Source organism: Peromyscus eremicus, chromosome 16_21 (assembly GCF_949786415.1).
Source record: "Peromyscus eremicus chromosome 16_21, PerEre_H2_v1, whole genome shotgun sequence".
In the NCBI taxonomy this organism is placed as follows: Eukaryota; Metazoa; Chordata; class Mammalia; order Rodentia; family Cricetidae; genus Peromyscus; species Peromyscus eremicus.
Window position 1 is genome coordinate 24,250,074 of NC_081432.1, and position 26,166 is coordinate 24,276,239.

The window sequence follows — 26,166 nt, forward strand, 5'->3', positions numbered from 1 at the left end:
GGGCCGAGCCACAGAGCTTTGGGTCCTTTCTCACCACTGCCATGAACTGGGGCAGCCTAGGACTCCGGCTGACCGCTCTCTGTCCCAGCAATCCCACAGCCAGCCAGTGTGACCCCAAGAGCCTCATCCTCTTCTGGTCCCACAAAACACTGTGCTAGAGAGGAAGGTGCCGGGGGCCAGAGGGCCAGGTGGGAGAGCCTGGCTTCCCACTACCTACCCTTCCCTGCTCTGGAACTAGCACTCGAGGTCTAGGGATTACCCACAGCTTCTCACTGTGCTTGGATTTTGATTTCTGTCTTCTTCCCGGGTGGGGTGGGGTAGAGGGTTGTTTTTAAGACAGGTCTCATACGCAGCTGGCACCTGTGTTTTGTTTTGTTAGTGGGCTTTTGTTTTTTTTTTTGTTTTTTTTTTTTGTTTTGTTTTTTTTGAGTCAGGGTCTCATGTAGCCCAGGCTAGCCTTGAGTTTACTAGATAGCTAAGAATGTTCCTCCTGCCTCTCCTTCTCAAGTGCTGGGACTGCAAGAATATCCCACTAGGCTTGATTTACTAGGCAAATGCTCTCTGAACTGAACTACATCCCAGCACATCTGCTGCTGTTTTATTGACCATCTGCCTGTCTTAAGTATTTCTCCTGGTGCGAAGGTCACAGCTAGACCTTAGAGCAAGTCCACACTCGGCACCACAGGTATCAGAGCGGCTCCTTCCCTGTCCCAGGTCTCTGCACCTGAGGCTGAGGGATCTAGGCGGGCTCCATGACCACCTGGGCACAAAGAAACACTACACCAAGGACAGAAGACAAGGTGTTCTGGAAGCTCCCCAGCCCTCTGCTGCCTCCCACTGCCTGGACTTTGAACCCACGGTTCTGGGCCTCAGCTGCGCTTGACATCAGTTCAGAAGCTCCACAGGACCCAGGAGGACTGACGTTAATCACTGGCCTGTGAAACAAGAGCCGCCCCAAGCTTGGGTCCTGCACTGAAGCCCAGCAGGCGTCGGCGCCAGGCCAATTTGCTGGTGGTAAAGCTTCTGTTTCTCCGATTCTATTGATTTTGCTTTTCAAGCCAGTTATTTGCTTCTGAGTTATACTCTCGCATCCTACCAGGATTCCACCTACGCTGCTCTCTCTACGCTGGCACATCCTGCAGGGACACCAGCCTCAGACTCTCCGAGGCTTACCGACAGCCATGGCAGCCACGGCCAGCCCACACAAGCCTGCTTTCTCAGACTCCCGGGCCAGAGACTGTACATGTCCGAAGCACCTTGCAGAGTGGGCTGGCTCCCCAGCACCTGTATAACCGACACAAGTCCAGGCCAGAGTTGGGAAGTGACTGCCAAGGTCACCTTGCTGAGCTAAAGGCTTGCACTAGGTGGTTTCGTGTGTCAACTCGACACAAGCAATAGAGTCATCAGAGGAAGGAGCCTCACCTGAGGAAATGCCTCCTTGAGATCCGGCTGTAAGGTATTTTCACAATTAGTGATCCATAGGAAAGGGCCCAGCCCATGGTGGGTGGTGCCATCCCTAGGCTGCTGGACCTGGGTTCTATAAGAAGGCGGGCTGATCAAGCCATGGGAAGCAAGCCATTAAGCAGCATCCTTTCATGGCCTCTGCATCAGCTCCTGCCTCCAGGATCCTGCCCTGTTTGAGTTCCTGTCCTGACTTCCTTCGGTGATGAACAGCGATGCTGAAGTGTAAGCCTGATAAACCCTTTCCTCCCAAACTTGCTTTTTGGTCATGGTGTTTCATCACAGCAACAGAAACCAGGCTCAAGCCTCAGGACTCCTCTTGCCATCAACAGGCCTATCCTAAGAGGGATGAAAGGGGCCATAGGTACCCGGGATATGTCCCACTTACTGGCTCTTCCTCTCTGCCAGTGCTACAACCAGCCAGTACCCAAGCCAGCCTGAATGATATCTGTCCTAAAGATCCATACTACCTAGAAAGGATGCCTACAGCCTGGGTCTCTCCTTACAAAATTACACGCATGTAAGAACTGCTAGGGCGGGGAGGTGGTGGCGCACGCCTTTGATCCCAGCACTCGGGAGGCAGAGGCAGGCGGATCTCTGTGAGTGCGAGGCCAGCCTGGTCTACAGAGTGAGATCCAGGACAGGCTCCAAAACTACACAGAGAAACCCTGTCTCAAACAAACAAACAAACAAAAAAAGAACTGCTGGGCAGCTCTGAATCCATTTACAGTGGTGTGGGTGAACACACCAGGGCACATGTATGCCGTGAAATACAACACAGTGACGCACAGAACAAACATCTACAAGCAACTGCGTGGAAGATCCTGAGCAGTGAAGAAACAAAATCCAAGACGGATGTGTGGAAAATCCAGTGCTCAGGTTAAGAATGGTTGCTGTACAATCAATGGGGACCGCAGTTCGGATCCCAGCACCCACATACCACTCAACATCCTCTTGGGGCCTGCATGTGCATACACTCAAATACACACTTGCACATACATTCACACACACAAATAAGTAACCTTTCTGTAAAAATCCACGCGCAGGAGGCTGCAGATGGCTCAACAGTTAGGAGTGTACACTGTTCTTGGAAAGGACCTGAGATTGGTCCCAAACACTCAAGTGAGAAAATCTTGGGTGTCAGTCCCTGCCTTCCACCTTGTTGGAGACAGGGTTTCTTCTTATTCACCACTGCCTATGCCAGGCTAGTTGGCCTTTGAGCTCTTGGGTCTATCTCTGCCTCCATCTTGTGCTACAGCATCTGGCTTGGTGTGGGTTCTGAGGATCCAGACTCAGGTCTTCATGCTTGCATAGCCAGCATCCTGCCCACTGAGCCCTCGGACCAAATTTCTGCTGCTTTTAAGCCACCTGGGCTGTGGTGGTCTATCGGAGGAGGCTGACTGGACTGGAACATTGGCATCTCTGGGATGGGGCTAGGGAGGGTGCCGAACACTAAGTGCACAGGGCAGCCACGCTCCGGAGAAATGGTCAGCTCAGAGGTCACCAGTGTGAGTCTGAGGGCGCCCGCTCCAGGGTACAAAGCTTTCAAGAGGTCCTGAGCTCCGGAAGGGAAAAAGCTCTCTCTAGGCCTGGAGGAAAGCTCAAGCTTGGTTTCCCAAACCCTGCAATCTGGAGAGACTGTCTGGAAACGGCAGTTTAGATAGGGAGCGTCTCACACCCCCTCCACATGGCATCACACAGAGGAAAAGCCAAGAGGAGACTCTCATCACACAGGAACTCAGGGTCTCTGGGGAGAGCAGCTGGACGCTCTGCAGTGGACGGACAGCACCCAGCCCCACCCAATGCAGGAGCCAAGAAAGCAGGAGAAGGGCTTTGGTTTTCTCAGTGAGCAGAGATGGGAGTCTGAGGGATGCCTCGGGAGCCTGTCCCTACCCTCGTACCCTCAGAAAGGACTGGACCTGACAGACCCTGGGGACTCCCCAGGCTAGAAACACTACAGTGAAACATACCACCCCTAAACTCACAAGTTGCTCCAGGGACGGTAGGTTAACAAATCTCAACTAAGGCCGGGCTACCACCCAGCCACGACAGAGAAGTCGTTCCTGCTATAGTCCTGGCTGCTTCCCTTATCCTAAATGTGTGTGTACAGAGAGGGAGAGAGGAACGTGGAGAGAGACCTGCCTCAGTTTCCACACTGACACCCCGGAGCAGCTGGTTCTGCTAAGCATACAGTTGGTGTTCAGTGTATATTTGTTGGGAAAGAGCCAGTAGAGATTTCAGATTCAGTGAGACTCATACAAGTGCACGGTAAACATTGTCATAAAAGAAAGGGGTTTCGGGCCTGGAGAGATGGCCCAGTAGTTAAAAGCACTGAGTCGCTCTTCCAGAAGATATGAGTTCAATTCCCAGCACCTACATGGCAGCTCACAACTGTAACTCCAAGATCTGACACCCTCACACAGACATACATGCAGGCAAAACACCAATGCACATAAAATATAGAGAAAGGAAGAAAGGAAGAGGGAGGGAGGGAGGGAGGGAGGGAGGGAGGGAGGGAGGGAGGAGGGAAGAAAAGAAGGAAGGGGTTTCTGTTGGGCTGGGTAGCACTCAGCTTAGGCAGAGGCATGAAAACCTCTGTGAATTTGAGGCCAGTCTGGACTACATAGGGAGTTCCAGGCCAGCCAGAGCTAAGAGGTACACACTGGGACCCTGTCTCAAAATAAAAAAAAAAAGAAGGGAAGAAGGGAGGGAGGGAGGAAGGAAGGGCTTCCAGATCATGTGGTCCCTACAGGGATCAGACAATTATACATCACAGAGAGCGAGCCAGCTGAGGAGAGGACTTTTTGTCAGACGGTAAAACTGACACCCTGCAACAGCCAGGCCGGCTGGTGACAGGGTGCCATCTGCTGGTAAGCACAGCAGAGCGGGGCTAAGAGCTGGGAAGGGACCGTGGTGAGCCTGGGACAAGGGAAGGGGAGGCTACATCTCTTCTCTCCCTAGCCTGGGTCACTACTTATGTCACAGCTCCCATCCTAGGATGTGGTGGCCTCTCCCAACTGTGCTCAGTCTCTCTACCCTTCATCCATATTCAGAGGCCTGCCAGGCAACGAACCCGGCCAGACCTTAGAAACTCAAGGTAGAAGGGACTCACACAAGCCTCCCGGCCAAGTGCTGCTTTGGGAGGACCTTGCACTTTCACAGACATGGGGCCCATGAACCCACAGATTTGCCCAGCTTCCAGACAGTTCCAAGAGAAGGACACCCTTGAGTTTGGCAAAGCTATCTTATATGCACCACCAGGAGTACTGTTCAGGTGGAGTACTGTTCAGAAGAAAAAAAATGATAAACTGGACTTCATCAAGATGAAAAGTATCTGTTTCTCAAAAGACGCTATCAGAAGGCTGAAAGACGAGGCAGAGCCTAGAAACTGAGTTAGCAAAACACGTCTGGCCAGATATGATGGAGAACACATAGGACCCCAGCACTTAGGAGGCTGAGGCAGGAGATGGCGCTGGAGTCCAGCCTGGGCTACATAACCAGACTCTGACTCAAACTTTAAAAAAAAAAAAAGTGAACTAGAACTTGGATCCAGAATACATAAAGAGCTGGGTACCAGCAAGATGGCTCAGCAGGTAAAGACTCTTACCACCAAACCTGACGAGCTGAATTCCAACCCCAGGACCTACATGGTAGGAGAGGAGGACCGACTCCCGAAAGTTCTCTGACCTCTACATACACACCATGGCATCTGTGTGCCCCACCCAATAAATAAGTCATAAATATAACATTTTAAAAATACATATTTATAGATCCGGGCAGGGTGGCACATGCCTTTAGTCCTAGCACTCAGAAGGCAGAAGATTCTCTTTTGAGTTCCAAAATAGCCAGGGCTACATAGACACCACCTCAAAGAAAAAAATATATATCTGTATACATACATATATATGTATAGAGATACACACACACACACACACACACACACACACACACACGCGAATTTTCAAAACTTAGTGAGAAAACTCATTTATTTAAAATTGCAGTAAAGGGTTGGAACACAGATTTCATCAAAGACAGACAGGGCAAAGAGGTACATGAAAAGATTGTCGACATCATTTGTCATCAAAGAACTGTAAAGAAAGCAACAACAGATGTTGTCTTCCCCCTAAAAGACCGTCCTAAACTGAAAACCGTACTGCGTGCCGGAGAATATAGGCAGGGACCAGAGCTCTGGGCACGAGAGGGGCTGTTCTATGGTCAAACCCCACTCACCACACACAGCCCAGCCACTGCTCCCGGCACTGACTCACACAAAACCCTTCATGACAGCGCTGATGGGCTCACTAACGATGTGGGAAACGTAGAAATCATCCACATGTCCTCCGGCCCGGGAACAGGTAATCAGATGGCACACCTGGACCACATATCCCTACTCAGGGGAGGAGAGAAGCTAGGTACGGATGGATTCTCACAAGCCAGGACGAGTGTCACACAGGCTCTACTGAGGAAAGGCAGCCAAGCTCAGCTGGGCGTGGGTTTGCCTGTGTGGAATCCCATTCTCATGGGGACTGAAGCAGAAGGGTTCCAAGTTCAGGACCAGGCTAGACCACTCGATGAGACTATCACAAAACAAAAATTAAAAGAGCCAGGGATAGGGGCTGGAGGGATAGCTCAGCAGCTCAGAGCACTGGCTGCTCCTTCAGAGGACAACCATCTGTAACTCCAGCTCCAGAGGATCCGCTGCTCTCCTCTGGCTTTTGAGGGTATCTGCATTCATGTGTGCGTAAGTACACATAATTAAAAATGCAAGCCAAGTATGGTGGTGCACTTTGGGAGGCAGAAGCATGAGGCAAGAGGAGCGCTGTGAATTCAAGGTCAGCCTGGTCTATGGAGCAAGTTCCAGGCCAGCCAGGACCACACAGGGAGACCCTGCCTCAAAATGAACGGAAGGAAAGGAAAAGACCAGCTCACAGTGGTGGTGTTTCTGAGGCGGGAGAGGAGACAGTCTGGGGTAGGGTAGCTCTCAGCCCATCTCTTCATGTCCTGCATCCCCACAGGGGCATCAGGGTGTTTGTCCCCCCACAAGGTTGGGTGAGCTGTGGTTTCACCCCTACCCACCTGGGTCACCAGCAAGTCACCTGCATACTCTTTCCAGCTCCAGCTCTGTAAAACTCCTACAACATGATGTGATACATGTTTGCATTTACTCCTAGCACTCGGGAGACTGAGTAAGAAGGTCACCGTAAGTTCAAGGCCAGCTTGGGCTACACAGTGAGGTCAAAGCCCGCCTAAGCTATATAATGAGTTTGGGGTACACAGTGACACCTTGTCACAAAATTAAAAATCAACCTTACAGAGGGCACAAGTTGGTTACCTTTATGCAGCAGTATGCTAGAAAGAAGACATTAAAAATACTCATGTCTAGGCTCACACCTTTAATCTCAGCACTCGGGAGGCAGAGGGAGGTGAATCTCAGTGAGTTCGAGGCCAGCCTGGTCTACAGAGCTGAGATCCGGGACAGCCAGAAACCCTGTCTCCAAAAACCAAACCAAAGGAAAAAGGAAAACAAAAAACCTCACGTCTTTTTCCTCATCTTTACAACAGGATACTGACATCATCAAGTTCTCGTGACAATTAAATGAGTCAGGACAGGCAAAGTGCTCGCACGGGTGCCTGGTGAGCAGAGGACCTGGAAAGGCAGAACTGACATCCCATCATCCCTAGGTGGGAGGATGGCCGCTCTGGGCCTGTCAAGGTGCCAAGCTGTCCCTGCCAGAAGCTGGGGTTTTTGATGTATGTTACCTTCAGTAAAAGGGTGAGCTAGTGCAAAAGCTCCTTTTTTTTTTTTTAAATATCTGTCTTATCTTTCTTTATCTCTGCACTGAAAAAAAAAATTCCTCAAAGATCTGAAACCACAAGCTTGTGTGTGTGTGTGTGTGTGTGTGTGGGTGTGTGTGTGGGTGTGTACATGCCCAAGTGTCACAAGACCCATGGAGAGGTCCAAGGACAACCTGTAGGAGTTGGTTCTTTCCTTCCACTGCGTGGGTCCTGGGGATTGAACTTGGGTCTTTGGACTTGGTGGTGAGCATCTTTACACACTAAGCCATCTAACCTAGACCTTGTTTTTTGGTTTTTTGTTTTGTTTTGTTTTCAGACAGATAACACACAGTAGGTGCTCAATATGTGCAGACTTCTTAAAGCCCGTGGCTCCTTCAGACTGTTTGAGCCTGGTCTGGTCAGGTCACCTTCCAAAAGGCAGACTTGTGAGGAGCTCAGAATGGCCAGGTCTCATATTTTGCTTCTATGGTCACTAAAGGGGTAAAAAGGCCTGTACAACTGAACTGCGACTTTAAAAGCTCAATCCCACCACAGGAAAGTCTCCAGCTTCAGCAGGACTTCCAAGGCTGAAGGCTCTCCCACACTGACTGGGCCTTTGCTACACCCAGGATCTTGGCAATCACCAGCTACCACCCTACCCCAAGGCTGTGTGGTACAGGGAGGGTCTCGGCTCTGGTACCCTCAGCAGGGGTTCTAATCCCAGGCACTGTGGTAGTCTGGCAGGGTATCTGGAGGCCTGCCTTGGGATCCTCAGTGGGCATGGACCCTGGCTGGTATGCCATGTTCTACCCTAACCATCCCACACGAGTCACCCAAATAGACCCCACTTGCTGACTTCTGCACCTGACCACTGGGACACATGCATTTGCAATCTCTGGTTTTGGGAGCTCCAGATTTCACACAGTTGGGGGGTATCACCCCTTAACAACACCTTCTAAAAGCTAAAGCATCAGCTCTAACTCAACAAAGGCCTCTCCTAACGTGGCCGCATCGGGTCCCTTCCTCCTGCCTCCTCACAGCTGCCTCTTCCACCAGGAAGCTGCCGGGATCAGAGTTCAGGTCTCCCTCTCTGGCTATCCCTTCTGAGCACTGTCACTATCCACTGTGCTCACCAGATCTGGATCTGGATCTGGATCTGGATCTGGATGAGAAGGTGCTGCCTGGGTCCCTCAACCCCTGCCACCTTATAGACATGCCACCTCGTACTGAATTGTGTGACCGGGCTGACTGGCACCTGTGGAGGTCGTTTGTGCCGATGAGGACTTAGCCTCTACCTCAACAGCCTTTGGGTATGAGAAAAAAATTAAAAATAATAGCTGCCAATGACTGAGCTCCCTGCATGCCAAGCAAGTGACAGATGTAATTGTTCTTAACCACCCTGAGAGGAGGACACAATTGTCCCTAACCACCCTGAGAGAAGGACACAACTACCATCCCTACTTTATAGATGAAGAAATCAAGGCTCAGACAGGGTAGGTGGCCTGCTAAGATGCCAAGCTAGTCCATGGCAGAGTCGGGATTCACATCCAGGACCCGACAGCCTGAGGCCTGGCAGAGGGTCCTGTATGCTGGGGGTCAGACTCCAGAGCTCTACTGAGGGGCCACAGTTAGCGGCTATCCCCAAGACTCCCCCTCCAAAGCCAAGCAGAAACCTTCCCATTGCCTGACCACCTCTCACCCTTTGGCTCAGCTTAGTGAACCCGCCTCATGCCAACACAGTGCCAAGTGCCATACTAGGTTCAGGGAGAGGGTGCAAAAGACCACAGGGTCAACCGCGCATGGTGGCGCACGCCTTTAATACCAGCACTAAGGAGGCAGAGACAGGCAGATCTCTGTGAGTTCCAGGCCAGTTTGATCTGCATACATAGCATTCCACTTCAGCCAGAGATACATGGAGAAAAAAGAAAAAACACAGTGTTCCTGCCTTCTGGAAATGCCAAATGGGTCACTACAGAGGAGGGAGGGAGGGAGGGAGGGAGGGAGGGAGGGAGGGAGGGAGGGAGGGAGGGAGGGAGGAAGGGTGGATGAGATAAAACTGAAGGCTTCCCGGAAGAGGCAGTGACCGAAGCGTATCTGAAGGCTGACTGTCTCTCTAATCCCTGGGCTGTCACCTTCTGGCTCAGAGCCTGCATTCCAGACAACACCTGAAGGGGAGCTCACAGCTGGGGGTCTCTACTCAAGCAATAACCACCACCAAAAGGCTTCCTTGTTACACAGACACATGCAGACACACACACGTGCACACAAAACCCCACATGCCTAGAAAATTCCTCTCCACAGACAAAGCCCATCCAAGCCATATGCACTGTCATCCCCAAGACAGGGCCGTGCTCTAGCCCTCTGGGTTCCTACAATGTGCCAACACGCCTATGTCTCTTCAGTGGCACTGATACTCCTGTGAGTTACACACACACACACACACACACACACACTCATGTGTATGCAGAACACATGAATCATTCATGCTCACAAAGGCACACACAAACTCATGCATACACAGACCTAATTGTTCAGTCTCCCTGGCTCCTCCTGTCATTCACATCTTCAGAATTCGACTAGATGGATAGCTTGCTTAAATACTTAGGAGTCTCAGGGTAAATAAAAGGCTAAAATGCTATTACCCAGTCAAATTAAAAAAAAAAAATGCATGTCACAACAGCAGAGCGTGAAGCTATCTTCCAGCTGGGTGAGCCCAAAAGCTCACACAGGCTAGCCATGACTGGCAAGTATTGTTCATCACAGGGAGACCGTGACAGTTCAACCAGATAACACTCAGGAGGCGCCCAGCATGGGGCCTGTACATGGGGTGACTCGAGCATGGCCAGTTTGATGTTTTGAGGCAGTTTGATGGAGCGCGCGCGCGCACACACACACACACACACACACACACACTAAGCTCACTGACATCCAAGCAGTCAGGATCCACAGCTCAGCACTCTTCCAATTTCTTTGGCCAGGACCCAACATAACAACCAAGTCTACAGGGAGACACACACACCAGCCACACTAGCCACAACTGTAGTAGAAGTTCCAAGAAGCATTTGTCCTTCTGGCCACACACTGATGGCCCCCTTCTTCTCCTTTATGGGCCATCTCTGAATTCACAAGCAAGTCACAGGGCAGGAGAGCCGGGCCTCACTTACCCAGGGTGTCTGAGCTGCTTTCTACCGTCTCGTTGACCTTCCTCGCGACTCTGGCCACGGCCTCACCCATCTTCCTCAGCATGCAGACGTGGGTGTCCGGCTCCCAGCCTCCAGGCTGGTCTGCTGCTCACAAAGGGGTCTGTGCCTGGGGAAGAAGACACAGGACCATGAAACACCCACCTGCCAGCCAGGGTCCCATGACCAGTACTCTCCGCCCTAAGGACCCAGGCCCTTAAGAAGCTACAAGGAAGGAGTCCCCAGGCCACTCACCTCCTCCAGAACCCAGGCCACATCCAGCTTAGCCTCTGCAGGAGCTGCTCTGATCTACCACCCAGAGGGTGAGGGCAGCTGGGCCTTACCACTCTCCTGGGAGGATCAACACGTGTGACCTCATCATACACAGAGCTTGACCCAGTGGCCAGGCAGGGGTGAGGACTCAGATGGCCTGTGACTCAACAGGTAGGGCGAGTTGCTGGGGAAGAGGCCAGGGAAAGGCACCTGTCTATTCTGCAGCCTCCTGGCCAGGGCTCAATCCACATAACTAGGCCAGCTGCCCTGCTCGCTGCCCCATCTACCAGGTTCCTGCTACAGGGCAGGAAGTGCAGTACCGGGGCAAATGGGTCCCCTAGAGTCGGCAGGTGGGTGGTCTCCAGGGATCCCCCGCCTCTATGCCAGAACAGAGGAAGGTGACAGTGTCAGCACTCAGGCCTCAGACTTGCTGCAGAGTTTATCTGCAAGGAAAGAGGATGCACTGGACGTGAGAAGGGAAACTGGATTGTGGTTGATTTATTGTGCACCCTAATAAACTTATCTGGGGGTCAGAGAACAGAACAGCCACTAGATCAGACATAGAGGCCAGACAGTTGTAGCACACTCCTTTAATCCTATCACTCGGGAGGCAGAGATCTATCTGGATGTCTGTGAGTTCAAGGCCACACCGGAAACAGAGCCAGACGTGGTGGCACACACCTTTAATCCCAGCACTTGAGATCTCATGAGATCTGTCATTGCTTGGGAAGGACACATGCCCTTAATCCCAGGAAGTGATGGCAGGAAGCACAAAGGTATATAAGGCATGAGGACCAGGAACTTGAAGCTTTTTAACAGCAGTACAGCTGAGATCTATTCCAGTGAGGAAGTGAAGACTCAGAGGCCTTCAGTCTGAGGAAACAGCTGAGGAGTTGGTGAGGTGAGGTTGGCTGTGGCTTGTTCTGTTTCTCTGTTGTTTTTTTTTTTTTGTTTGTTTGTTTTTGGTTTTTTTTTTTTTTTTTGGTTTTTTGAGACAGGGTTTGTCTGTGTAGCTTTGTGCCTTTCCTAGAACTCACTCTAGACCAGGTTGGCCTCGAACTCACAGAGATCCACCTGCCTCTACCTCCCGAGTGCTGGGATTAAAGGCATGCGCCACCTACGCCTGGCTGTTTCTCTGGTTTTTCAGCTTTCACAACAATACCTGGTTCTGGTTTTTTTTTTTAATCAATAAGACCATTTAGCAATTCGTCTTACACTAGAACCCTGGGGAGAAGATACTTACAGAAGAGTGGGGGCTGGAGAGATGGCTCAGAGGTTAAGAGCACTTGTCTACTCTTCCACAAGACCTGGATCCAAGTCCCAGGACCCTCATAGTGGCTCACAACCATACTCTTTTGGCTTCTGAAGGCACCAGGCACCAGATATGTATGTAGTGCACACGCATACATTCGGACGAAATACCATATTCAGAAAGAAAGAAAGAAAGAAAGGAAGGAAGGAAGGAAGGAAGGAAGGAAGGACAGGGAAGAAAAGCAAATGACAAGGCATTGGAAAAATAGGCTAGGAGTGTAGCTTATCTGGTAAAATGCTTACCAAAAGTCACAAAAGCCCTGGGTTCGATCCCCAGCACCACACACACCAGGCATGGTGGGACATACTTGTAGTCCCAGCACTCGGGAGTTTGAGATTGAAATTTTAAGGTCATGCTTGGCTACATAAGTGAAAAGCCAGCATGGGCTACATGAGACCTTGTCTCATGTTAATTAATTAACTAATTAATTAATAAGGAAATTAAAAAAGTCATAAAAATGTCTCCCAAACCCCTGTTATTACCGAGAAAGAAACCAAAGCACAATAACTAGGTATGGGGACAAGCTCAAGGCGAGGGGGGTCATAATCAGGTCTGGGTAGCGCCACACTTCTTCACAGAAGTCACCTACCTCACCACAAGGAGGAAGAAACTCAGAGTCAATGTCAAAGGCCCTCTTCTTCGTCTCTCCTGGCCCTGAAGTCAACAGTCACTCCAGCAAACCCACCCTGGTCAGAGGCCAGAGGCGGGAGAGAGAGTGTTCAGAGCTGACCACGAAGGGCAGGTAAAGTCAAGCCCACCCCTCACTCAGAAGATCGATGGCGTGTGTCCCACCAAGAGGCTGACCCAGGAAGGGCAGAACACACTGATAATGGGAAAGACCCCAAGTCCAACTCTGCTACCGAGTGACTGGGAAGTGTGGGGGCGGGGGGGGGGGGGGGGGGAGCCTAGTAACACCTCTGGATGAGTGCACATGATCCCACAAAGCACGTGAGCCTGCCTCACTCGGAGCTTGGGACTCATAAACACTCCACGAAAGCCAGCTGAGAGGATCCGGGAAGACATGGGCAGGTGCGACATCAGCGTTGAGTTTTTCGTGTACAACCCACAGGACTCTGAACAAACACCCCGGCAGAACTCATCCTTGAGAAATGAGTACAGGTCCCATCGCTCCACTCCCAGAAAGTGTCCCCTGACTGTCCCAGCCTCAGCAGCGGCTCCTCCCTCTGAGCTTCAGTGGTACTTACATGACTAAGCACAGGTCACTCACAGGGTTGTTTGTGAGCGTCAAAATTTCTCTCTCCAGCTGGGCGTGGTGGCACGCACCTTTAATCCCAGCACTGGGGAGTTCAGGGCCTACCTACCTGGTCTGGTCTACATAGTGAGACCCAGGACAGCCAGAGCTACATCATAAAGAGACCCTGTCTAAAAAAAAAAAAAAAAAAAAAACAGAAAAAAAGAGAAATCTCTCTTCCCACATTGCTCCCTCCCCCCACCCTCCCCCACTGGCCTGTGAGCACATCCACCCTATGCTTCTCTTCGTACACTCACCAATACAGATGCTTGGGAAGTACCTCCAGTGGTGACAGTCCACACACACCACTTGGATTTCAAATCTGAATGCAGGTCAAGTGAGTCTTCCAATAGGTTGAAAAGGGTCCTAAGTCCGCTTACCTAAACAGCCTGCATAGCACGGACCAGTGAGTGACAGTGGGGGGAAGGGAGGCTGGTGACAAACGGGACCCCACCACTTTCAACATGTAGCCGCCTACTCCAAACCCCTAGGTTTTAGCGTTGCCAAAATTGAAGTGACGTACTTGTCTTTACTTTTTAAATTTTACTTATTTAATTTTATTTTATGTGCACTGGCGTTTTGTCCAAATTCATGTCTGTGTAAAGGTGTTGGATCCCCTGGCACTGGAGTTACAGACCGTTGGGAGCTGCCATGTGGGTGCTGGGAATTGAACCCGGGTCCTCTGGGAGAGCAGCCAGTGTGCTTAACCCTGAGCCATCTCTCCAGTGTAGGGCCCTGGTCTCCTCCCATATTGAGTAAAGCCGTTGCCTGCTTGCCGACCTTGACCAGATGTCCTCCCTATTCTAATTCCCTGCCGGTATCCACCCTCCTGAATGCTTTAGGGAAGTTCCTTGTTTGTGTATCCTGCATATTGGGCGTTAACAGCTTAGATGCAAGAATGTAGAACATTCAGTAGCAAACTTCTGCCCTCCGGGGATCCGCCATTGTGCTGTAAGCCTGTATTTAAGGTTTCCTCCCTCTTTCAATAAACGGCATTCGGCTGGCACCCGGCTTACAGCCGTGGCGAATGACTCGCTGTTTCTTGTCTCTATTTTTTATCCGCAGCCCCTCGCTCGGACATGGTGAACGGGTGACAGTAACGCGGGCGTTACCGTTACACTCCAGCCCTTAATTTTACTTCTCTTGTGTGTGTGTGTGTGAGTCTGTGTGTGTGTGTGTGTGTGTGTGTGTGTGTGTGTGCAAGCTCAGGTGTGTTGTGGGACACATTTGGAGGTAAGAAGACACCTTTTCAAGAGTGTGTTTTCCCCACGGTAGGGTCTTAGATCAAACTCAGGTCATCAGGTGTAGCAGCAAGTGCTTTACCCACTGAGCCCTCTCAGTGGCCCTGACGTCACTTACCCTAACTCCTTCACAAACAGGGAAACTGAGGATCAAGGAAGGGAGGCCAACAGGCTAGATGGACACAGAGACCCCAAGTCTCCTGATTCTTAGCCCGGGGTTCTTCCTGCATACCATCCTTCCCCTCTCCAATACTCATGATCAATAATCATTATGTATGTTAGGTATACAGGGCATAAGAATAAAAGAAAAAAAAATGACAGGATTTAACTCTAACTTGTGATTTTTTTTTTTTTTGAAGATGAAATTTCTAAAGAACAGCCCCGGGACAATTCTGGACTCAAAACAAAAAATAGAAAGAGAAATTGCCAGATGCCCAGGGCCAGTGCTACCCAGAAGAATATACTAGGCTGTCAATCAGCCCCTATGCCTGCAATTCTATCAGCTGTCACCAGGTGGAGATATAGCTGTAGGTTATTGATGAAAGAAGTCCCTGGGAAAACCACCAGGAGTAGAAACTCAGACACCCCGCAGTGTGGGTCAGAGTGGACAAGAAAGCATGAACAGGAACAACATAAAAAGTCCGGGTGTCAAACCAACTTACTAGGAAGAAGGATTCCCTTATTTCAAGGATGCTCTGGGTGCAGCATGGATACATCCTAGGAAATCTAAAACCATTGCCTAAAACATCAGCTGCCTACACTCACCACGCTCACCGCTGGCCAAGCAGCCATTCATATGCCACCTAAAGACTCTTCACCACAAGCGAGAAGTGCTCCACCAATCCAGCTGGGCACCTCTTCCAAGCCAGAGGACAGAACAGGCAGGACTGTGGGATGGAGAGACGGCAGGTCACACTCTGTACAAGGACCAAGATAGGGTAGCAGGGCTCCAGAGCTGAGGGAGAACAAACTTGAGGAGGCTGGAGTGGGCTCCTGGGCCACCAAGAGGCACCGAGAAAACTATCCAAGTGCACTTAGTGGCTCCTTTGGCCCCAACGCCTGGACCAAACGGATTTATTTAGTATCGAATAGAAGCTCCAAGAGAAAGGCTGGGGAGGAGGAGGAGAAAAACACATTTGTCCTTGCTGGCACAGGCCTGTAATACCAGCTACTCGGTAGGCTGAAGTGGGAGAATCATAAGTTCAAGAGCTGCCTGGACTACAGAGCAAGTTCAAGGGCAACTTAGACTCTTCTCATGGCCCTGGTTTTAATCCCAGTACTGGTGGGGAGTGGGAGGGATGGGATGGGACGCACAGTTGTTGTGTTTTGTATTTTTTTTTCTTTTCAACGTTTTAAAAAGAGAAACAGACAACTGTCAAAGCCAAAGCAGGCAGGGCTGTAGGCTGCCCCCTCTGCAGTCTATATAAACAGTTTTGAGCCCATTCACAATCTGCACATCAGCACTATTTGAACAATCAAGGCACTCAGCATCCCTCTGGAGCCAGCACAAACCAGGGGGCCCAGGCCAGCCCCACAGGTCTCAGTTCTGGGCTTCGGGAAGCAGAGATCTGGTCAACCCTTGGAGTAAAGTGATGGCAGCAGAGTTAGGAAGAAACAGGGGCTATCGGCCCACAGGGGCCTGGGCTGTTTCATTATAACCAGGGCTACCCATCGCAGCCACCGGGTGGGGGATGGGGGAGACTTGGAAACTTTCAAGGAAGCTGGACACGGCGACATGTATCTATAATCCCAGCCCGAGGAAAGCCGAGGCTGGAGGATTTTGAGTCCCAGGCCAGTCTGGGCTACAGAGCAACAACACCCTGTCTCAAAAAAATAAATAAAGGAAGGAAACGAGGAAGGAGGAGAAAAGAAAACCAGAGGAAAAAGGAGGAGGAAGAAATGACCACAGAAATCACTCCAAAGTCCACGGTGCTTGGACAGACAGAATAATCCCTGCCCACCTGCTCACCTGTCCCTTCCCCGAGTCTGTAATACAGCCCGAGGACATGTTTAAATTTGCAATCTTCTGGTCACCATCTACAAAACCCACCCCGGATAATAAAGAGACAAAGACAGGACAGACTAGAGGTATCCCCACCTTCTGACACCCCAACACGGCCCTGCCATCTACATGTGTATTGAGCTGCATTCATAGCTCTCCTGGGACGAACTGGGCCCACAGGCCACAGGCTGGACATGCCTGAATGAACAAGCTTCCCACTGGCAGGCAGAATGAGCCAGTTATGGGCCAGTACAGTACAGTGATAGCCTGGAGGGGAGGGGGCAGGGGCATGGAAGCCTGTGGCATGACCCCAGAGGGAGGAACCACAGGGTGCCAGCAACAGGTAGACAAAGACAGGCCTGCAGTCTGTTTCAGATCTCTGGAGACTTTCCTAGAAGGCAGTCCTCTGGGGGGCACCACTAATCCAAGCAGAATTCTTCTGGAAAGTTCTCAATGCTGTGGGGCAGCCCCAGTTGTAAGATGGAAAACATCACCCTTCTTCAATGGGACTGTTAGGAAAACTAATTGATCATAAATCACTTCTGAGCAAGGGCTTTGCAAGCCATTAAGGGCTCCCCACATCAAGGCATGACCAATCAATAGGTGAGCAAACACGGGTAGACCGGAAGTTTTCACACAATAAACTGAAGGTGGGTGTGCTGTTCTGCTTTGACGGAGCTACGATTGTGAGCGCTGCGCGATTCCTCTGCCAGATCGGAAACCGGTCTCACCTAGATTCCAAACTGGGGGCTGGGGTACTTAAACCTTGACCATAGACAGCTCTGACCCAGCCCTTAAGGGCCAGAACTTCACCACCTTATCTGCTGCCCTGAGATCTCTGCAAAAGAAACCACTGCGACACTCCGGACGCACCAGATGGTCCTATATTTAGTTACTGTGTGGTCAACTGGGAACTTTAGAGCCTGGCAGCCGCTCTGCGGGGCAACCGGAGCCTCTGCAGCCATGCGCGCGAGCTGCCCCACCGCTGGCTCCAGCCAGGCTTCGGGACCCTGCCAAGGCCGAGAGCTGGTGTGGGGAGGTGAGGGGCACGGTGCTTGTTCGCACCCCAGCTGTCCCAAAGGTGCACTCGAGACCAGAACAGAGCTGACCCACTTTCCCACTCAGGGGAAACAGCCCGCTGGGCAGTGAGCCGGACGTGTCGGCGCCTAGTTTCTGAGTCTTGGGGTTTGGGGAGCCCCGCGTGAGCATCCTCAGACTGTATCTGCCCATGACTGTACGCAGTGGCCAAAGGCAGGATTCCCCCAGACCGCATGCCCGCTGCCAGTGGCTGCTGGTCTCCAGCCCCGCACTGGTCTGGCAGGCGGGGACGGGGGCAAATAAAGCAAACAGACCAGGGGACTCTGGTGATCACACCGGCCGGGGGCGTCCCACTCTGCCAGGGGCGGAGAGGTACACTCCCGGAGCGACATGCGCAGCTGCCTCTCCCCGTGGGCACGGGCGTCTCCCTGGGGAAACGGAAGCCGGGCTGTCCGAGAGCGCTAACCACGAGCCTCCCACTCCCCCGAGCGATCTCGGGCTGGCGAGTCCACGACCCCGGACACGGCCCGAGCCGCCGCTCAGTGCTACCAGGTGTCCTGGGGGAGGGGAAAGGACGCGGCCAAGCCTGGGACCCTGCTTTCCCTTCTTCCCCAGCCCCTGCCATGCTCGGCCTCTGGCCACCGTTACTCTGGCGCGGCGCGGAGCCTGCGGGCCGCTTGAGGCAGCACTTACGGCGACAATGCGTCCTAAGCCCTGCGCCCAGCAGTCACGCTCCCTCGGCGGCCGCCGGTACCCGGTGCAAGTTCTGAGCCCAAGGGGCGGAGCTCGAGGGGGCGGAGCCCAAGGGGCAGCCAGCGCTGTGCGCACGACGGCTCAGCCAATAGCGGTGCCAGGATGATAACTGGGGCGGGGCGAGGCCTGAGCTCCGGCTGCGCGAACCAATCAGCGCTCAGTTCTTTCTGCGCGCTCTGGAACCTAGGGAGGAACCGCTTTGTGTAGAGTCAGCCCGAGCCAGGGCGCTGGAGGCGGATGTCTGCACCTACGTCTTGAGGGTGCTGCTCCAGTCTGGGTTTTCTCCAGATGGGGCCGGGTTCAGCAGATCAGGGAACTTTGAAAAACATAAAGAAACTCCAATTGAGGCCTCATAGTAACTTCATCTCTCCAAAGCCCAGAAAACATGGAATTAATGTCTATGTAAATAAATACCTGCTTCACGGGGTCCTTGTGAGCATTGTTGCGTGCAGCGCGCTGCTGCGATGCAAAAACAAGACTCTCACCTCCAAGGGGATCAGAAATGGTTTATCCTGGAGCCAAATATGAGTGGCCCTAGCCTTAGAACACAGATGTAGGTTATTCCATGTTCCAATGTGGTAACAGTTCGACAAAGTTGTGTGTTGTTTCGTTTTTGTTTTGTTTTTAAGATTTATGCGTATTTGCCTGCATGTGTATCTGTGCACCACTTGTGTGTCTGGTATCCTCAGAGGCCAGAAAGAGAGGGGATGATTATCCCCTGAAATTAGAGTTACAGAAAACTGTGAGCCATGTCCATGCTGGGAACTGATCCTCTGTATGAGCAGTAACTACTCTTCACTGAGGAGCCATTGCTCCAGCCTCTTGATGAAGGTTTGATAGCAACAGAACAAAGAAAGTCATAAATCAAGGCACTTTTCAAGTATATTGGTGAGGATCCCAGATAACCAGGCTACAGCCAAGGGGAGGGTGGGGAGATCTCAGCTATAGGCCTCAGATGCTAGTCTGAAGGCAATAAGCCCTTTGGTTGATTGGAAACTAGAGGTCTGTTCATGCATTCTAAACGATTTATGGAATGGTTACAAAGCTGTTAGGCCAGGTAGAGAGCAGGGCAAGCTGTAGTTGTTAAGCGGCATAAAGATGCCTCAAAATAATCTGGCTTGGGACCTGCAACATTCCAACCTCTCTGTATCACCAAAGTTCTAATCAGTAAATCAGATTAACTGAAGGTGTAATTTAGTCATTTTTTATGCACAGTGCCCAGACTAGGCATCCGCAGACCTTCTATTGTGTAGCTGTTTCCGAAAACACCCCAAACTGCAGGAATCTCCTTAAGCAATATGCAATTCAAAACGGTTTTAGGAACCTCCTTAAACAGGAAGGATAGGGTAATAACTCAAAATAGCTTCAGGAAGTCCCTGAAACCGACCAGATTCACTAGGCCCCTCCCTACCAGAGTCAGCAATAAACTTGTCATACAATGTCTTCCTTTAGGGATGTACCTGCCCTGGGCTCTTGGTTTGGAGTCCCCTCTACTTCTCCATTCTTGAGATCTCCGTTAAAAGAGACAAGACACACTGCTTAGTGATGCCTTTATTGCCTAATGGAGCAGAGCACACTCCTAAGGCATGAGAGTAAACAATGGCCCCAAGGACTACTCTCCTGTCTACTTTTTAGGCAGGCCTTATGCTGTTTCTGAAGTCTCCAGAACAGGTCATTTTTCCTGAGGGAATTTGTCCTGTCTGTGTGTCTGTGTGTGGGTCACCTGTGAGTGCAGGCACGTGCATACATAAGTGGGGATCGGAGAACAGCTTCTGCTATCAGTCCTCACATTCCGCCTTGAGATAGAATCTCGGGCGCACTGCTACATGCGCTCGACTTTGTTAGGCAAGGACCATATGAGGCTTAGGATTTCCAGAGCCAGGTCTATTAATAACCTTCCAGACAGTTCTGGTTGTCACATCTCCCAGGGCCAGAGGACTCAGGTCTCATCCCTCTGACCAGCCAATAGAGTCCTGCAATTTCAGTCCTTGGTTTTCCAAACTGTTGAGGATGAAGGAGTCAGTCCCAATATCTCCAGGCCTGCTAATGTTTACATAGCTGCCTGACATTGCCACATACCCTTTCCAGGGAATAGGGGAAGACAAGAAGAGATAGTCTCCTCCTCTAACACACACACACACACACACACACACACACACACACACACACACTAACTATGGGGAGGTCTGGAGAATGAATATTGAATTCGTCCACTGAGGAGGCTTTGGCAGTACAGCACATTCCTTAGGGCCTTAGGGTTTATGTCCCCCTAAAAGATATATTAATTCTAATTCTTGGAGCTGGGAGTGGTCGCTCAGCTGATAGAGTGCCTGCGCTTTCAGGAACCCTGGGTTCGGTCCCCAGTACCTGAAAAAAACAGGCATGCCAGTGGAATCCCAGCACCCAGAAGGGAGAGGCAGGAAGATCAGAAGGTCAAGATCACCCCCAGCTACTGTGGTGGTCAGGTATGGCCCCCATTGACTCAAGGTGTTTGAATGCTTGGCCCCTACACAATGGCACTATTAGGAGGTGTGGCCTTGTTGGAGTAGGTGTGGCCTTGTTGAAGGAAGTGTGTCGTTGTGGAAATGGGCTTTGAGGCCTTATAAGCTCAAGTCTAGCTAGTGTGACAGTTTTTCCTTCTGCTGCCTGTGGATCAAGATATAGAACTTTCAGCTCCTTCTCCAGCAAACTATAAGCCAGCCAGAATTAAATGTTTTCCTTTGATTGTATGAGCCTTCCTGTGGTGTCCTTGACCCCTCTGGCTCCTACACTCCTTTCTCCAACTCCGCAGGATTCATAAATTCCACCTGATGTTTGGCTATGGATCTCTGCATCTGCCTCCATCAGTTGCTGGATGGTGTCTCTCTGATGACAATTAGGCCAGGCACCAATCTGGTCACAGAAGATGGCCAGTTTGCCTGGGCTCATAGGGGTTCACAGAAACTGAACAGACAACCAGGGAGCCTGCACGGGACTGACCTAGGGCCTCAGCTTACATATTACAATTGTGTAGCTTGGCCCTCTTGCGGGACTCCTATCAGTGGGAACAGGGGCTGTCTCCGACTCTTTTACTGGCTTTTGGGACCCTACTCTTTATTCTGGGTCACCTTGCCCAGCCTTAACACATGGGGAGGTGCTTAGTCTTACTGCAACTTGATATGCCATGTTTTATTGATACTCATGGGAGACCTGCCCTTTCCTGGATGGAGATGGAAAAGTAGAGGATTTGGGGGAGGGGTGGGAACAGGGGGGAAGGGAGGAAGGGACTGGGCAGGGAGGATGGAGGAGGCTGTGGTCGGGATGTAAATAAATAGATGAATAAACAAAAAAAAATAAATGTTTTCCGTTATAAGAGTTGCCGTCGTAGGGGCTGGAGAGACGGCTCAGCAGTTAAGAGCACTGGCTGCTCTTCCAGAGGACCTGGGTTCAATTCCCAGCACCCTCAAGGCAGTTCACAACTGTCTGTAACTACAGTTCCAGGGGATCTGACACCCTCACACAGGCACACATGCAGGAAAAACACCAATGAACATTTGAAAAACAAAAAGTGTTGCTGTGGTCATGGTATCTCTCCACAGCAATAAAACCTTAACTAAGACAGCTACCTAGTTGGATCAAACCAGCCTGGGTTGCATAAGATCATTCTAAAAAGAATAAGAAAACGATGAAGTGAAATGAAAAAGAAAAAAAAATCTCCTAACCCCCAGTACCTCAGAACATGGCCTTATTGAAGACAGGGTCATTGTAGATATCATTAGTAAAGCTAAGGTCACAGAGGATGATGGGAATGGAGAGATGCTCCTGGAAGGCAGGGATGTAGGGATGGTTGGTGGACCAGAAGCTAGCAACAGGCGAGAGCAGAGTCTCGGGCCTCAGATCCTCCCAGAGGGAGCAGATCTTGTCAAATTCATTTCCGACCTTTAGATGCCAGAGCTGGGAGAGAATAAATACCTGTTGTTCTGAACTACCCAGCTGGACACAGTGGTGACGACGCCTATAGTCCCAGCTAATCAGGGGGGCTGATACAGTTGAGCCTGAGTTCAAGAACAGACAAGGCAACATACCCAGATGTTGGGAGCACAGCACAAATGTCCTCATGCTCACAGATCTCCAGAGAAACCAAGAAAGTTAAGCACCGGGATTGTCTTTCCAATGGGAAAGATGAAAAACCCGTTCTTCCATCCAGAAAGCTGGGAATTGGAAATGATTAACAACCTGGTGATCTGTGTTATCTGTTGGACCAGGCCATATCAAGCTCCTACAACCAGGACCAAAGGTGGCTAGTAATCTAAATGATCCTTACAGCCAGGGGCTCCCTAAGCTCCTACAACCAGGACCAGAAGTGGCTAGTAGCCCAAATGACCCAAATGACCTCTATGCTATCTGTATGACGGAGACCTGGCTGGATCCTTCTTTAGGCCCTTAAGTTAGCACAGGTGGCCTATCTCCAGAACCCATCTCATTAGAAGAAATAACATGTACCCTGAGTGGAGTTTCGATGTAATTACACTTCCTTGTGCACCAGGGATTGTACTATACCAGGAAACTTTTTTTCCCAAATCATACTGTGTTTTGTTATTATTATTATTTATTTATTTTTTGTCTTTTATTTTTCCAGAAATGAGGACGAACCCAGGGCCTTGTGCTTGCTAGGCAAGCGCTCTACCACTGAGCTAAATCCCCAACCCCACATACTGTGCTTAAATTTGTTGGGAACAAACCGCCGGGGATCAGACCCCTAAAGTCTTGATCCAGGTTGACAAAGTCAGTCTGAACCGAATTTTCGTTCTCACCTCTTCGAGGTTTGCTTCCCTGCCTGCTATGACCACCTGCAGAGTCCCCCTCCCTCAACCTCATCCCAAAATCAAAAAGGAAAAGTAAATAACTATCTGGTTTGTGTCGATTCGTTATAGGGGCTGTAGGAACAGGAACACAAGCAGTGTGTCCCCAACCAGAAAATTCAAAATCTGAAACGAGACAGATTCCAGAACTTTCTGAGCACCAACATGACCCCACAAGTGGAAAAATTCCTCATGTGAGAGGTCATAGTCAAAATGAAGGTACACGCTGGGCAGTGGTGGCGCACGCCTTTAATCCCAGCACTCAGGAGGCAGAGCCAGGCGGATCTCTGTGAGTTCGAGGCCAGCCTGGGCTACAAAGCGAGTTCCAGGAAAGGCACAAAGCTATACAGAGAAACCCTGTCTCGAAAAACAAAAAACAAAAAACAAAACAAACAAAATGAAGGTACACAAAATAATAATAATGGAGATAATTTTTTTTTTCAAGAAAATCGATGTAGACTCGGGTGCCATCACTGTCTGTGTGCAAATATTCCAAAGTGAAAATAAGACCTGAAATATAGAACACTGCCGAGCCCGGCATGCTGGCACACACCTTTAATCCCAGCACTTGGAAAGCAGAGGCAGGAGGCTCCCTGTGAGCTCCAGGCCACCTAGGGTTACATAGTGAGACCCTGTCCCCCCTACCCCCCCAAAAAAAAAGTTGGGTACAGAGACAGAAAGATTCCTGGAGCCTGCTTGTTAGCCAGTCTAGACACCAGCTGGTAAGGTTCACCAAGAAGGTTGTTGCCCCGTTGCATAAATAAATAAATAAATAAGATGGAGGCCAGGCGGTGGTGGCCTATGCCTTTAATCCCAGAACCTGGGAGGCAGAAGCAGGTGGATTTCTGAGTTTCAGTCCAACCTGATCTACAGAGTGAGTTCCAGGACAGCCAGGGCTACATGGTGTAAAGAAAAAAAGAAAAAGAAAAAGAAAAGATGGGAACAATTGATCAATACATCCAGTGCTAGCTCTAGCCTCTACACGCACACACATGCACACACATGTACACACACACAAGATTATGAAGCAAGCCTGAGCAACACGCTGAAACCTCATCTAAAAGGAAAAAAAGAAAAAACGTTAGACCTAATGGCATAGGCTTGTAATTCAGCTATTCAGGAGGCTGATATGGTAATCTAAAGTTCAAGACCAGCCTGAGTAACTTAGCAAGATCCTGTCTCAAAACAGTGTTAGGGAGCACGGTGGTAGGGTGGTTGCCTAACATGCTGTGCAGAGCCCTGGGTTCACCCCAGCACCATAAGGGGAGCAAGGGAGAGAGGAAGTGAGGGGAGGAGATGTTGGGGTCCTCACCCCCCCACACCTCAGATTGTGACCTCAAGATAGGTTCTTTACAGAGGCAATTAAGTTAAAATTAAGTATTTTTTTAATTTTATGTATATGAGTGCTCTATTGACTTTATGCCAGAAGAGGCACCAGATCTCACTATAGATGGTTGTGAGTCACCATGTGGGTGCTGGGAATTGAACTCAGGTCCTCTGGAAGAGCAGCCAGTGCTCTTAACCTCTGAGCCATCTCTCCTGCCCCCTAAAATTAAGGTTGTTAGGGTAGGCTCTAATCCAATATGACTTGTGTCTTCATAAAAAAGTCAAACCCGTGTGCAGACATGTTCCCGGCAGCCCTCAGGGAAAAAAAAAAAAAAAAAAAAACCAGTCCTGCCTGACCTCAGGATCTTCATTTCTAGCCCGCAGCAGTGAGGGGCAATGACTTTCTGTCGCTAAGCCACCCCCTGTGCCGTCCTGTGTGGGAGAAACCTTAATGTTTTTCCTTTCCCATTCTCCTCTCTTCACAGGATCCCTTTATCTCGCACCTGCTGAAAGAAAAATATGTGAAGTGCCCCTCTCGCCCTGGGCCTCCCGGTGTGCCCCTCCACCTTAGCCGCGACTCTGCCTGCGGCTGACTCCCAATAGGCAGGGTTTGACGCCACTGCGGACAGCTGAAGCCGCTTCTCTTATCCATCTTCCAAAGAGTTCATCCTGGTGAGAGGTCCCGTATATATGGGTGTGTGTGTGTGTGTGTGTGTGTGTGTGTGTGTGTGTGTGTGTGTGTGTGTGTGTGTGTGTGTGTGTGTGTGTTCCGCCCTCCCCCGCCCCTCCCCCCCAGCATCCTGGTACAGCAGGGTTCCAAACCTGAGCAGAAGCGCTTAGTCTCCCCTCTCAATTACCATAGAAATTAAGATTCAGCCTGGGGTGGTGACGCATGCCTTAGTTCTAGATAGGACAGCCAGAGCTATGGAGAAAGACCTTGTTTCAAAATAAATAAATTAAGATTCACTCGATTTACTCATACAAAAAAACAAACACACAAACAAAAACAAAACGGACCATTGAAAAGCGTTTGTTTCCCCCTCCCAGCAAGCAGGCCGCCTTCCTGATTTTTGCTGTATTAGCGCCACCCAGCGGTGAGCCTGAGTTGCACACGCGGGCTCAGGGAACCCGCTGGACTCAAATCCTCCTGGTGGGGTGGGGTCATCAAACACCAGGGAATGGGCCAGGGCTACTGTTACAGAACACTGGATGCAAGGCATGGTGGCACACGCCTTTAATCCCAGCACTCGGGAGGCAGAAGCAGGCAGATCTCTGTGAGTTCAAGGCCAGCCTGGTTTACAAAGTGAGTTCCAGGAGAGCCAAGGCTACACAGAGAAACCCTGTGTTCAAAAACCCAAAACAAAACCAACCAACCAACCAACCAACAAAAAGCATGTATGCTCTTCCAAAGAACCAGGGTTCACTTCCCAGCATACACATGGCAGCTCACGCTTATAATTCCAGCACTGAGAGAGAGGAATAATGATTGTTATGAGTTCAAGCCAATCTGGGCTACATAGTAAGCTCCACACCAACCTGGACTACAGCATGAGTTTGTCTCAAGAAACAAACGGACAAAAATGTTGGTAAAATAGAGATTTTGGACATTCCTGTCATAGTCTACTTGGCGGTCATAACAAAAACCACAGGCTGTGAGTTAGACAGCAGAAGTCATTTTCTCACAGTTCGGGGGCTGAAAGGTCATGGTCAATC

General features: G+C 50.5%; 1 protein-coding gene across 1 annotated transcript in view; it reads right to left on the minus strand.

Moving 5' to 3' along the window:
* The window catches only part of Lrrc20 (leucine rich repeat containing 20), a 101,622-nt gene extending 83,293 nt beyond the window's left edge, over positions 1-18,329 (minus strand). Inside the window, exons 1-2 of the mRNA XM_059281747.1 lie at positions 18,227-18,329; positions 10,401-10,545 (exon numbers count right to left, since the gene is read on the minus strand). Coding sequence (XP_059137730.1) covers positions 10,401-10,482 — 82 coding nt within the window. The 5' untranslated portion in view covers positions 10,483-10,545; positions 18,227-18,329. The remainder of the gene's footprint in view (positions 1-10,400; positions 10,546-18,226) is intronic.
* Between the last annotated feature and the right edge of the window lie 7,837 nt (positions 18,330-26,166).